At 56.1% G+C, this 12,500-nt stretch overlaps 3 protein-coding genes across 3 annotated transcripts in view; 2 read left to right on the top strand and 1 right to left on the bottom strand.

Moving 5' to 3' along the window:
* PTSG_09310 (uncharacterized protein) overlaps positions 1–5,815 on the top strand; it is a 6,332-nt gene extending 517 nt beyond the window's left edge. The window contains exons 2-7 of the mRNA XM_004989510.1: positions 1–35; positions 224–382; positions 763–1,137; positions 1,438–1,773; positions 1,840–1,944; positions 2,173–5,815. The exon at positions 1–35 is cut by the window's left edge and continues 47 nt beyond it. Of these exons, the coding sequence (XP_004989567.1) occupies positions 1–35; positions 224–382; positions 763–1,137; positions 1,438–1,773; positions 1,840–1,944; positions 2,173–5,217 (4,055 nt within the window). The 3' untranslated portion in view covers positions 5,218–5,815. The remainder of the gene's footprint in view (positions 36–223; positions 383–762; positions 1,138–1,437; positions 1,774–1,839; positions 1,945–2,172) is intronic.
* Positions 5,816–6,270: 455 nt separating this feature from the next.
* PTSG_09309 (chaperonin containing TCP1) lies at positions 6,271–10,731 on the top strand. Its single transcript, XM_004989509.1, has 11 exons — positions 6,271–6,391; positions 6,683–6,748; positions 7,041–7,106; positions 7,277–7,442; positions 7,690–7,952; positions 8,206–8,280; positions 8,444–8,701; positions 8,916–9,083; positions 9,306–9,462; positions 9,750–9,829; positions 10,091–10,731. The coding sequence occupies exons 1-11, from the start codon at positions 6,383–6,385 to the stop codon at positions 10,379–10,381; spliced, it is 1,599 nt and encodes a 532-aa protein (XP_004989566.1). The 5' UTR covers positions 6,271–6,382; the 3' UTR covers positions 10,382–10,731.
* Positions 10,732–10,909: 178 nt separating this feature from the next.
* PTSG_09308 (uncharacterized protein) lies at positions 10,910–11,804 on the bottom strand (the record flags this gene model as incomplete). Its single annotated transcript, XM_004989508.1, has 3 exons — positions 10,910–11,124; positions 11,286–11,394; positions 11,661–11,804. 3 exons carry the CDS (start codon positions 11,802–11,804, stop codon positions 10,910–10,912), a joined length of 468 nt encoding a protein of 155 aa, XP_004989565.1.
* Positions 11,805–12,500: the final 696 nt, after the last annotated feature.

Raw genomic sequence — 12,500 nt, 5'->3', positions numbered from 1 at the left:
ACCACGCCAGCATCCGCAAGGGAGACAGCGGCAAGGTACGCTCGCTTGCTCCGCCCGTGCTCAAGGCACCGCAGTGTCATGCTTTGACTCCAGCATGCACGTTCCTGCTTCGTGACATTGTTGCACCACCACCACTACCTTTGCTGTCCTCAGCCTCATTTCTCGCACCCAAACTCACATGTGGACCCCCTGTGGCAAACTGTTTCCTTCATTGCTGCTGTAGCTTGTCATCGCAGCAGACTCTGGCTACAATGCGACGCTGGTGAACGGCGCTGTTGTTGACAAGTCACGGGAGCTCAAGGACGGCGATGTCATCACCATTGCCGAGCGCCGCTTTCGCTTCCACTTTCCCAACGAGCGTATCCTCTCCACCCCAAAGAAGGTGCGTTGACGTGTGTGACGGCGCGTGTCTGCATGTGTTTGTGTGCGTGTGTGCGTGTGTGCGCGTGTGTGCATGTGCGTCTGTTTATGTGCATCTGTGCGTGTGTTGTGTGCGTGTGTTTGTGTGCGTTTGGGTTACTTGCTTGGAGCTGTGGCTTTGCGTGGTGCCACTGTCTGTAGCAGTGTTTTTTTTTTTTGGGATGTGTGCGCACACATACGCACAGCACCCACACCATGCTTGCTTCTGGCTGTTGTTCATATTTCCCTTGTTGCCGTTGTTCACATGCCCAAATGCACCAACACCCCTGCGCGCACGCCCACACACACCCACCTACACACACACATACACACACATAACCGCACAACATCCCACATGAACAGTCCAACCCCGCGTCTGCAAGCAAGAAGAGCTCACGCCGTTCCACTCCACTGCAGGACCGCAACGCTGGTGCCGGCGGCCCCCGCTCAAAGACACCCAGCAACACGGTATCCCCTGCTGCCACAAAGCTACCAAAGAGCTCCCTCAAGAAGAAGAACAAGGCAGCAACGGCTGCTGCGACCGCCAATGACAGCAAGCGGGGCAGCACGGGCGCCTCCCCTGCGCTCGCACCACGTCGTCGTAGCGTGGGGTTCTCCGACCCGCTGTCTCCAGAGATCTTCGACAAGGACTTGCCGCCCAGCACGCCGCTGAAGCGTGGTGCATCACCGCGGCCCGTCTCTGTCAAGCGCAGGAGCGCCCTCGTGCCCATCCTCAAGGTGTCGTCGCTTGCCCCCAATTGCTTGTGTGTCCGTGGAAGTGTCACGTTGAGACGGTGGCACACCTCTGCTCGCGCACACGGCGCACAAACAAACACACACACACACACAAACACAAACACACACACACACACAAACACAAACACACACACACACACAAACACAAACACACACACACACACAGACACACACACACACACACACACACACACACACACACAGACACACACACACACACGCCCACATGTGTGCATGCACCCGGTACTTACATGCATGTTGGTCCGTGGTTGTGGTGTGTAGAGGATTCCAGAGTCGGATGAGGCGGGTGAGACGGTTGGCTCGCGCCCAACATCGCAGCGCAAGAAGAAGTCCAGGGCGACCACGCCCAAGAAGATGCAGCAGACACCGCCAAAGCTGAACCTTGACGCCTCCACAGAGTCTGACCAGGACTTGATTGACCTCAACAGCCCAAAGCCTGCAGCCACGCAGCAGGAGAACAAGCAGGCCAAGAAGAAGGCGCTTGCCACTCCTCTCCGCCAGCAAATCCAAGGCGGCGCCAACCTTAACAAGGTGTACAAGAAGGCAGCGTCGACGCCGCTTCGCAAGGAGATCAAAGCGGGCAAGGAGCTGAACAAGGTGTACAAAAAGGGCCTTGCGACACCCGTGCGTCAGCAGCTGAAGGAAGGCAAGGAGCTGAACAAGGTGTACAAGAAGGCACTCAACACGCCTGTGCGCGAGCAGATCAAGGTGGGCGTGGCTCTGAAGAAGACTGTTACCCAAGACACGGACAAGCAGGCCAAGAAGAAGGCACTCGCGACGCCTCTCCGTGCCCAGATCAAAGCGGGCAAGGAGCTGCACAAGGTGTACAAGAAGGGCCTTGCGACACCCGTGCGTCAGCAGCTGAAGGAAGGCAAGGAGCTGAACAAGGTGTACAAGAAGGCACTCAACACGCCTGTGCGTGAACAGATCAAGGAGGGCGTGACTCTGAAGAAGACTGTTACCCAAGACACAGAGACTACGCAGGCCAAGAAGAAGGCACTCGCGACCCCTCTCCGCCAGCAAATCCAAGGCGGCGCCAACCTCAACAAGGTGTACAAGAAAGGCCTGGCAACACCCGTGCGTGCTCAGATCAAAGCGGGCAAGGAGCTGAACAAGGTGTACAAAAAGGGCCTTGCGACACCCGTGCGTCAGCAGCTGAAGGAAGGCAAGGAGCTGAACAAGGTGTACAAGAAGGCACTCAACACGCCTGTGCGCGAGCAGATCAAGGAGGGCGTGACTCTGAAGAAGGTGAAGGCTACACCTGCGGATGAACACGACGAAGATGAGGAAGTGACCGAGGCCGTACAAGTCGAGGAGGTTGCTGTTGTGATGCACGATGACGAAGATGTGGAGGAAGAAGAGGAAGAGGGAAAAGACGATTCTGCGGACGAGGAGGAAGGCAGCGATGCGAGTGCCGCTGAGGCTGAGCAGGAAGACGTTTCGATGCCCATGGGGGAAGACAACAGCGCCAATGTGGCGGCAGAGGATGATGATGATGATGATGATGATGATGATGATGAGGATGACGAAGCAGAGCAAGACGAGGAGGACGAGGAAGACCAGCAGGCCATGGCACTGGCCATTGCAAAGGCTGCTGCTGCGAATGTGAAGCGCAAGCGCTCTCGCCCCCGCGGGCTTCGCTTTGTGCCATATGCCCCCTCGCTGTGCCACCCGATCCGCCGGGCCCTGAACCAGTGCCCAAAGATGGTGACCATCTCCGTCAACGCTGCGCAGCGGCTGCTGAAGCGCCGCGAGCGCCGCTACCGCCTCAGCCGCGCCCGCGCTCTCCCCGCACACCTGCAGGAGGAGATTGTCGCACAGGCACGCGAAGACGCCAACGAGGCACAGCACGTGCTGCCGTCACCGGTGCGGCGGGAGGTGCAGCAAGGGATTGCGCTCAAGACTCTGTACAAGAAGAGCCTGAACACGCCCACACGGGAGGCTGTTCGCCGCGGCGTTGCACTGAAGCCCGTGGCAGCAGCTGCCGACGAGGAAGAAGAGGTTGTGGAGAAGGTTGTGGAAGAGGTTAAGGAAGAGGAGCAAGAGAAGCAAGAAGATGAGGAGGAGAAGGAGCAGGAGGCTGTGCAGGATAAGGATGAAATGGTGGTGGAGGTTGTCGAGGAAGTCGAGGAAGTCGAGGAAGACGCTGAGGAGGAGATGGAGGAGGACGAGGCTGAGGAGCAAGAAGATGAAGAGATGGATGAGGATGAGGATGAGGAGGAAGAGGAAGAAGTCCTTGAGGAAGAGGAAGGTGGTGATGGTGTTGCTGAGGAAGAGCCCAATGCGCAAGTGGCACAAGAGCACGACGAGGACAAGGGCGCAGTCGGAGAGGAAACGGCTGAGGAGGGGCAAGAGCAGGATGCTGCTGCTGCACCTTCTGCCGAGGTCGATGACCAGACATCCGAGGAGACAACAGCCACCGCCGAGGAAACCATGCCAACTGCCGCCGAAGCCGAGCAAATGCGGGAGCAGGCAGAGGATGACGAGCATGGTGCCAAGGCCGCAGCAATGCAGGATGAGGCGAAAGCTGACGACGACGATGAACAGGCACAGGAAGGCACGGAGTCTGCCCCAAGCATGCCCGTCAAGGCGCAGCCCAACGCAGAACAGGCGGGTGATGATGAGGCTGAGGATGAAGCAGAGGATGGCATGCGGACGCCTGAGCCGGCGTCGCCACCGCAGCGCGCGTATCTGACGCGGTCCAGCCAGAAGAAGATGGAGCGCAAGCAGCTCGCACCGCGCCACCCGGAGCCCAGTCGCCTGGACGTCAAGTCGATGACGTGCAAGGAGCTGCGGGCCGAGCTGGAGGCACGCGGGCTGTCCACCAGCGGCCGCAAGGCGGAGCTGCAGTCGCGGCTGTCGATTGCCCTGGAGCCCAGCCCTCGCGACGAGGACGAGTTGCGGGGCCCGAAGCTGAGTTTTGAGAAGCGCAAGCTCTCTGTCATCCCTGAGCGCACCGAGGAAGAGGAGGAAGAGGAGGAAGATGAGGAATACGAGGAAGATGAGGAGCAGGAGGTTGGACAGGAGCAGGAGGACAAGGATACTGGCGCTGCCATGCAAGAGGAGGAGGACGAGGACGAATCAGCAGATGAAGGACATGACGATGCTGCTGCTGCTGTTGCTGCTGATGCGGAAGAGGAGGAGGAAGACAATGAGGAGGAGGAGGAGGAGGAGGGCGGCAACGACACTGCGGCGTCCAAGCTTGGGCTGACAGAGGATGACGTGATGAGCATGAAGATGAACGATCTGCGACATGCGCTGTCTGAGATTGGCGTGTCTGCTGCTGGCCGCAAGAAGCAGCTACAGGAGCGCCTGCTCGATGCCATCCGCGCCTCTGCCGCGAACGATGCGAGCGCTGAGGCAAATCAGAACGAACAGCACGCAGAGGAGGAGGAGGAGGAGGCAGAGGAAGAGCAGGAACATGCAGCTGGAGCCCAGGAAACGGCAAACGAGGCCAGTGACGCTGAGACTTCACAGGGCAACGCTGTTGAGGAAGATGAAGCCGAGGCAGAAGGCAGTGATGATGATGAGGAGGAAAAGGAGGAAGAGGAGGAAGAGGAAGAAGAGGAAGAAGAGGACGTTGACCTTGAGCTGTCACGCGAGCAGATCATGGCCATGAAGGTGGCGGAGCTTCGTGCCGTGCTGAGCGAGGTTGGTGCAGAAGTGCGCGGGCGCAAGGCGGAGTTGCAGGAGCGCTTGCTGGCCATCGTCGACCACAACAGCGACAATGAAGAGGAAGAGCAAGAGCAAGAGGAAGAGCAAGAGCAAGAGCAAGAGCAAGAACAAGAGGGGGAAGAGCAAGAGGAAGAGGAGACACGCACCAAGGCAACCCGTGGGCGCGCAAACAAGGGACAGACGCAGGGCGATCGCGAGACCACGCCTGCACCTGCTGAGCACGACATGTTCTCTCCGCCCGCCACGCGCCAGCGCTCAAAGGGCAAGAAGAACACCTCCAACAAGGATGATGTGTCTGACGAGGAGCCAAGTGCGAAGCGGTCGAAGCGCACGCGTGCCCGCAGCAACAGCAGGAGCCGCAGGTAATGAACACGTGAGTGGCAGCGATTGCCAGATGCAAGAGACGGAAACGGATGGGGAGCAGATGGAACGAACAGCGAAGCATAGCGGAGCATAGCGGCAGCGTGCGCGGCCTGTCTTGCGTGCTGTACCGCTTGTTGGCTGCGTGTTTTCTTCTTCTTCCTCCTCCCCCTCGTCCTCCTCGTCTTCTTGTTTTGTGTTTGGCTGCCCAAGCCACCTCCGTTTGTGCGAGGGGTCTTCTTTGCCAACCCTCTCTCTGTGTTGCATTCCTTCTGTTTTGTTTGTTTCCTTTCGCTTAGCTCTCTTTTGGATGTGGTTTTCTGCGGCGCTTCCCTAACGGAATCATCAAATGTGTGTGTGTGTGTGCGTGTGCGAGTGTGTTTGTGTTTGTGTTTGTGTGCGCATGTACGCGTGGAGCTCTGCTTGTGGCAGTGTGTTGACACGTTTGTTTGTTTGTTTGTTTGTTCGCTTGCCTGTTTGCTTGTGTGTGTGTCATGTTCAGAAAGCCTTGTTTGTTCCCTTGTTTGACCTTTGTTCCTTGCTTGACCTTCCTTGACTTGACTTTGACTTTCGTGTTGTTGTGGGGCATCCATCACCCCAACGCGGTGGTGTTGCGTCCTACTGTTACATGTTGTCGTAGTTGTGTTGTGGGTTGTTTGTTTCGTGTCTCTTCTTCTTTATGTCTTGCCGTTGTTGTTCAAAGCGAATCAGAGAAAGCACAGCAATAAACATTGCATCTTGAACCCCGCGCACAGACGGTGCAATGACACAAGTGTGTGTGCGTGCGTGTGTGTGTGTGTATGCGTATGTGTGTGTGTGCGTGTGTGTGTATGCGTGTGTACCACGAAGCGTGTGTCCTTGATGTGCTGATGTGAACTGGGGAGAGCTAAAGTGGGCGAGACCACACACACACACACCACACACACACACACACACACACACACACACACACACACACACAGCCGTTTGCGAAAATTATTGCACGAAATAGGCAACCTGTCACATGTGCGACGATTATTGGTGGAAGATTTGTGGCAAACGTCACTTGAACCTTTTTTTGGGTTTTCTTCCTCGTTAACGATCGCCAATCCACACAACAACCCAGCACGCACAACACACACACCCTGCCCGCTGAACTAACAACCCTCCCTCTTCAACCAACCAACCAACCATGAGCTTGGTACGCAGTACATGGGATGTTGCCATGTAGTCATGTCGTGTGTGTGTGTGTGTGTGTGGGAGGGAAAAAGGGCGGAGTATGTGGGATGCTTTGTGTGCGATGCTTTATGTGTGTGCTGATACGCGAGTGTGTTTTGTTTTATCTTGTGTTGATGCCTCTCTAATGTGTGGCGTGGTGCTTTGAGATGCGAGCGTGTGTGTGTGTGTGTGTACGCACGGTTGGCGTGCTGTCCATTGCTGTTTGGTTGCGGCGTGGCACTCACTGTTGGCTTACTGTTTGTGTTGCTCGTAGGGACTGATGCCTGGTGAAGTCATGGCGCACGGCGCCGAGGAAGAGAAGGCCGAGAACGCCCGTCTCGTAAGTCTTAGTGATATGCTTTCGTGAGGGCGTGTGAAAACATGTGCATGTATGTGAAAACGTGTGCATGCATGTGTGTGTGCATGTGAAAGTGTGAACGTGTGATGAGGTACATGTACGTGCACACACGCATACATGTGTGTTTTGTGCATGTTTGTGTGTGTTGTCACAGCACTTGACAACAGGTTTGCCTGTGACCTTCCTGCACCATCTCCGCTCGCACTTTTTGCATTCACTAACATCTTGACCGCTTCCTCCCCACCCCCACACCCACATCCGTTTTTCTCTGCAGTCTTCCTTCATTGGTGCCATTGCCGTTGGCGATCTCGTCAAGAGCACTCTTGGCCCAAAGGGCATGGTATGTTGACGAAGATTGCGTCGATTCTGCATGACTCGTTTGTGTGTCTCCTCCTTATCTTAACACATTCTTCCATCCTACACCCCCCCCCCCACACACTCTCATTCACGTTCACTCACACGAATGCATCGGTGTGCATTGACACGTTTGCATGTGTTGCTGATTCACAGGACAAAATCCTCGTGTCTGCGAGCAATCCCGACAATGTCCAGGTGACCAACGACGGTGCGACGATCCTGCAGAACATTGGCGTGGACAACCCCGCTGCCAAGGTCCTCGTCGACCTGTCTCGTGTCCAGGACGCCGAGGTCGGCGACGGTACCACCAGCGTTACAGGTGTGTCCGTGCTCGCCTCAACTGCAACCACAGCAGCATTGCACCACTTTTTTTTGTTTTTTTTTGGGGGGGGGGTTCAACAACTTATTCATTCATCGTGTCTGAACCGCTTGGTTGCACTGTTTCGTGTTGTGACGTTGTGGCGTTGTTGATCCCCCGCTCTGATCCATGGTTCTCACGTTTGCGTTGCCTCTGCTTCCGCCACCATGCGTTCTCGGCCCGTTTCTTGCTTGATGTGGCCGTGCAGTGCTCACGGCGGAGCTCCTTCGCCAGGCCGAGAAGCTGATTGACCAGAAGATGCATCCCCAGACGATCATTGCCGGCTGGCGAAGGGCTGCGGCCACGGCCCGCCGTGCCCTTGAGGAGGCAGCCATCGACAACGGTGCCGATGCCGATGCCTTCCGCAAGGATCTCATCAACATCGCCCGCACCACACTCTCCTCCAAGATCCTCACCTCCAGCAAAGAGTACTTTGCGGAGCTCGCCGTTGACGCCGTCCTGCGCATCAAGGTGCACATCCCAACAGCGGTGGTGACAGCGGTGACGTTGGTGTTGAGCTTTGGGTGGCGGTGGCGATTGTGGTGGCTGGCCGGTGGTGGTTATCGTGATGATGGTGACGATGTTGACTGTACACGTCATGCGATGCTGCACTGTACCGTTGCCGATGTTTGAAACAGTTGCTGTTGTATTGTGTATTTGAACTCATTTCCTCCCACACCACCTCCAAACCTCACGTCTATGTTGTGTTTCCATGTGTGTGCAGAAATTCGGCAGCCTGGAGGCCATTCAGGTCATCAAGAAGCTTGGCGGCCGTCTTCGCGACTCTTACCTCGATGAGGTGTGTGTGTGTGTGTGTGTGCATGTGGACGACATTTGTGGTGCAACGCCTTTGACAAATCTGTTTGTGATGGCATTATCTTCTAGTCGCAACCGCTTGTGCTGAAGTGCAACTCGGTCACGCAAATACTCACTCATACTCACACACACACGCATGTTCACAGGGCTTTCTGCTTGACAAGAAGATTGGCATCAACCAGCCCAAGCGCATCGAGAACGCAAAGGTGCTCATTGCCAACACGCAGATGGACACGGACAAGATCAAGGTGCACAGCGCTCGCGTGCGTGTGCAGTCCTCTGAGCAGGTGTCTGAGATTGAGGCAGCGGAGCGTAAGAAGATGAAGGACAAGGTTGACCGCATCCTCAAGCACGACATCAACGTCTTCATCAACCGCCAGCTCATCTACGATTACCCGCAGCAGGTGCGCACTGCTGTGTTTGTGCGTGTGTGTTTGTGTGGGAATAAGAGAGAGCGAGGGAGGTATATGAGTTAATAATGTTCAGCAGAGATGGCATGGCATGTCTTTGTGCATGTTTTGCATTTGCCTGCATCGTGTTTTACCTGCTCGTGGGCAGATCTTATTTTCCAAGCCTCACTGTGCTCCCTACCCTTTGTGTTTTCGCCGTGCACATCAGCTCTTCACGGATGCCGGCATTGTGAGCATCGAGCACGCCGACTTTGAGGGCGTGGAGCGCCTTGCGCTTGTGCTTGGCGGCGAGATTGTGTCCACCTTTGATACCCCCGACAAGGTCAAGATTGGCCACTGCGATCTCATCGAGGAAGTCATGATTGGCGAGGACAAGGTACACGCGTGCGTGTGTGTGCGTGCGTGTATGTGCGTGTGTGTGTGTTTTGTGTTGAGGAGCGTTGATTTCGGAGCCATTCGTTGCACTCGGTGAAGTGCCAGTTTGAGCCGTGTGTGTGGACACCACCACCACCACACAAGTGCACAAACACCGCAACCCTCGTTTTCCCGCGTCCTCACCATTTATCCTGTCGTCCTTCTTACCTCTCGGTTGCCACAGCTGATCAAGTTCTCTGGCGTTGCGCTTGGCGAGGCGTGCACGGTTGTCCTGCGCGGTGCGACGCAGCAGATTCTCGACGAGGCCGAGCGCTCTCTCCACGACGCCCTCTGCGTCCTCACTTCCACCGTCAAGGAGACCCGCACCGTCTTTGGCGGAGGTCCGCGGCGTGTTTGTGTATTTGTTTGTTTGTCTTTGCGTATGTCAGTGTGCGCGCGCGCCTGTATCTGTGTATGACAGCGTGTGTGTCTGGGTGCGTGTGCGTGGCTGTGTGCGTGTGCGTGGCTGTGTGCGTGGCTGTGTGCGTGGCTGTGTGCGTGGCTGTGTGCGTGGCTGTGTGCTCCTGCCTCCCCCATATTGCTGCGATCCACATCTCGCAAGCTCCGCGCTCACACAAGTCGACACTCTTTTCCCCTTCGTCGCCTCTTCCTCTTCCCGTCACTCCAGGCTGCGCCGAGATGCTGATGGCGACGGCCATTCAGAAGGAGGCGCTCACCATCCCCGGCAAGGAGGCAACTGCCATGGAGGTGCGCCCGCTGTGCTCTCAATGCCAATGGCTCTTGATTGCCAATGGCTGGCTGTGAGCACAAACACACACCTGGCACACGTCCACGAGTGCACGTGACGTGTCCCTTCTCCCACACATCCCCACACATCCCCACACATCCCACCACTCGCTGCCTGTGTTCATATCGTAACTCTTGCCGTCATCCCTCACCCCAACACCAAACACCTTTCGTGTCTCATTCCCCCCCCCACACACACACCCCAATCGTTTCCATGTGCAGGCGTTTGCTACCGCTCTGCAGCAGCTGCCCACCATCATTGCCGACAACGCCGGCTTTGACAGCACGCAGCTTGTTGCTGAGCTCCGCGCGGCGCACGCGGAGGGCAAGAAGATGATGGGCCTGGACATGGAGACGGGCACTGTTGCCGACGTGCAGCAGCTCGGCATCACGGAGAGCTTCCAGGTCAAGTCGCAGGTTGTTGTGTCTGCGGAGGAGGCCGCCGAGATGATCCTGCGTGTGGACAACATTCTCAAGTCCGCCCCTCGCCAGCGCACCCCACATCACCACTAGGCACTTTCCACTCGTCCTTTCTCTCCCACTCTTGGTTGTTATGGTGCAGAGACTACGTGTGTTTGTGTGTGTGTATGTGAATGTGTATGTGCAGCCACACTACTTCTCGTTTCGTGTGGATGTGCGTGTGTGTGCGTGTGGATTTTCTCCGTGTTGCTTAACTTCCCTCCCATTCCTCCCTCCCTCGTCAGTGTTTGTCGTGTGCCCATGAAGGTTTGCCTACAGGTGGTGTTGTTTGTTTTGGTGTAGCATCCAAGTCAGCAGCTGTTGCTTGCATTGGTTGTCGACAGTCGCAACATTGCACTACAACGAAAATAGCCCATATACAGGCACGACACGTGAATAGCGAGCAAACAGAGAAGAGAGAGACCGTGTAATGGCAACTTGAAGCGAAAGAAGAGGAGGTCAAACACAAGCCAGCGCGAGCTGGTTCGATTGGTGCAGTCGTGTGAGCACTGCATCATCAAGCATGTTGAGCCGACGTGTTGCACCATTGTGTGTTGCGTTGTGTTGCGTTTCGTACGAGGGTCAGTGTTGCACGACACGGCGGGCTGAGCGTTGTGGGGAGTGTGCAAGATGAGAAGCGAGCGTGGATGTGACTGCGGATGCTTGCGGATGTGTGGATTTGCGAGCGCGGCGGCGAAGCGGGCACGGCAGATCCACAGACGGGACCATGTAGTGCTCAATCAGCGCTGCCAGCGTTGGAAAAGCACGCTTGCTCTGCGATCCAAGCACCATGAAGCCTGCAGTGGCAGTGTGCAAGGTGAGCATGAGTGGCAGTGGGAACAGTGGCGCGGAATGGGAAACAGAGGCAAAAACGTAGGGGTTGGGCACGCAGCAGCCAACACACAACATGAAGCACCAAGAAACGTCGACCACGTGTTCATAATGTGGTCTGTCGCACCTTCGGGCGACTTTTCAATGATGCGGGTGATTGTTCCGCTTCCATAGGAAATGTTCAGAGCAAACCATCTTCCATCGCTGTGTGGCCGTAGCTCAAACTCGCCGTCCGTCTGGGTGACACAACAACAAGATGGTGAGGTTGTACCACACAGTCCGTGGAACAGTGCATGAGGGAGTTGATTACATACACATGTACACAATGGACGTATCCACAGACACACACACACACACACAATGGACAAATACACACACATGCACACAATGGACATATACACGCACAGACGCAGACGCAGACACAGACACAGACACACACACACTCTCTCTCTCACTCTCACTCACAAATGCATGGTGCGCATGAAGCGCTCGAAAGACAAACCTGTGCGAGTTGGTGTTGGGGTCGCGAGAACTGCCGTTGTTGAGGTTGAGTGGCGGCAGCAGCTGGATGCAACCGGGATGTAGCGGCGGCAGCGCCCAGGGTTACGGCGGGTCCTTGGAATGAGAAGCGCTTGTGTGATGCCATCACGGGTGGCGCCGATGTGGAAACCTTCACGCCAACCCGTCGTTGTTGCTGCGGCCGTGACAGTGGTTGAGGCTGTTGTTGCTGCTGCTTGTGGCGATAGTGGAAGGCAGGTGCCTGTTGGGGCTGTGGCTGATTGTGTGGCTGCACAGTGCTGCGTTGGGGGCTTTTTGGAAAGAAGGCTGCGCCGTGTGTCGCTGCGGGTGCAGATGTGGCGAATCCAAATGCGTGCGGGGCGTGAACACGAACGTGTGAGGAAGGCTGGGCCGCAAGCAGGCGTTGAGCGGGCGCTTGTATCCTTGTCCTCTGCTTGAACATGGGGTGGTGTGCTGGTGATGGGTAGTGATGCAGCACTTGCGGGTGCTGGTTCGTCACATGCACGTTGCGTTGCTGGTGGTGGTGTTGTTGTTGCTGCTGTTGTTGCGATGGTCGGGGAGGCGGTTGTGGTGGCGCCTGTTGACGGATGATGCCTGGCTGTCGCTGCCACCACATGGCGCGATGTTGGACTGGGCGTGCTGGTGGGATGGCGGTGGGTTGCACCACCGTTTGTTGTTGTTGTTGTTGTTGTTGTTGTTGTTGTTGTTGTTGTTGTTGTTGTTGTTGTTGTTGTTGTTGTTGTTGTTGTTGTTGTTGGTGTTGGTGTTTAAGTTGTTGTTGTTGTTGTTGTTGTTGTTGTTGTTGTTGTTGTTGTTGTTGTTG

This window comes from Salpingoeca rosetta (assembly GCF_000188695.1).
Source record: "Salpingoeca rosetta unplaced genomic scaffold supercont1.28, whole genome shotgun sequence".
In the NCBI taxonomy this organism is placed as follows: Eukaryota; class Choanoflagellata; order Craspedida; family Salpingoecidae; genus Salpingoeca; species Salpingoeca rosetta.
The sequence above is the reverse complement of the archived record's forward strand: the minus strand, read 5'-3'. Positions and strand labels throughout refer to the sequence as shown.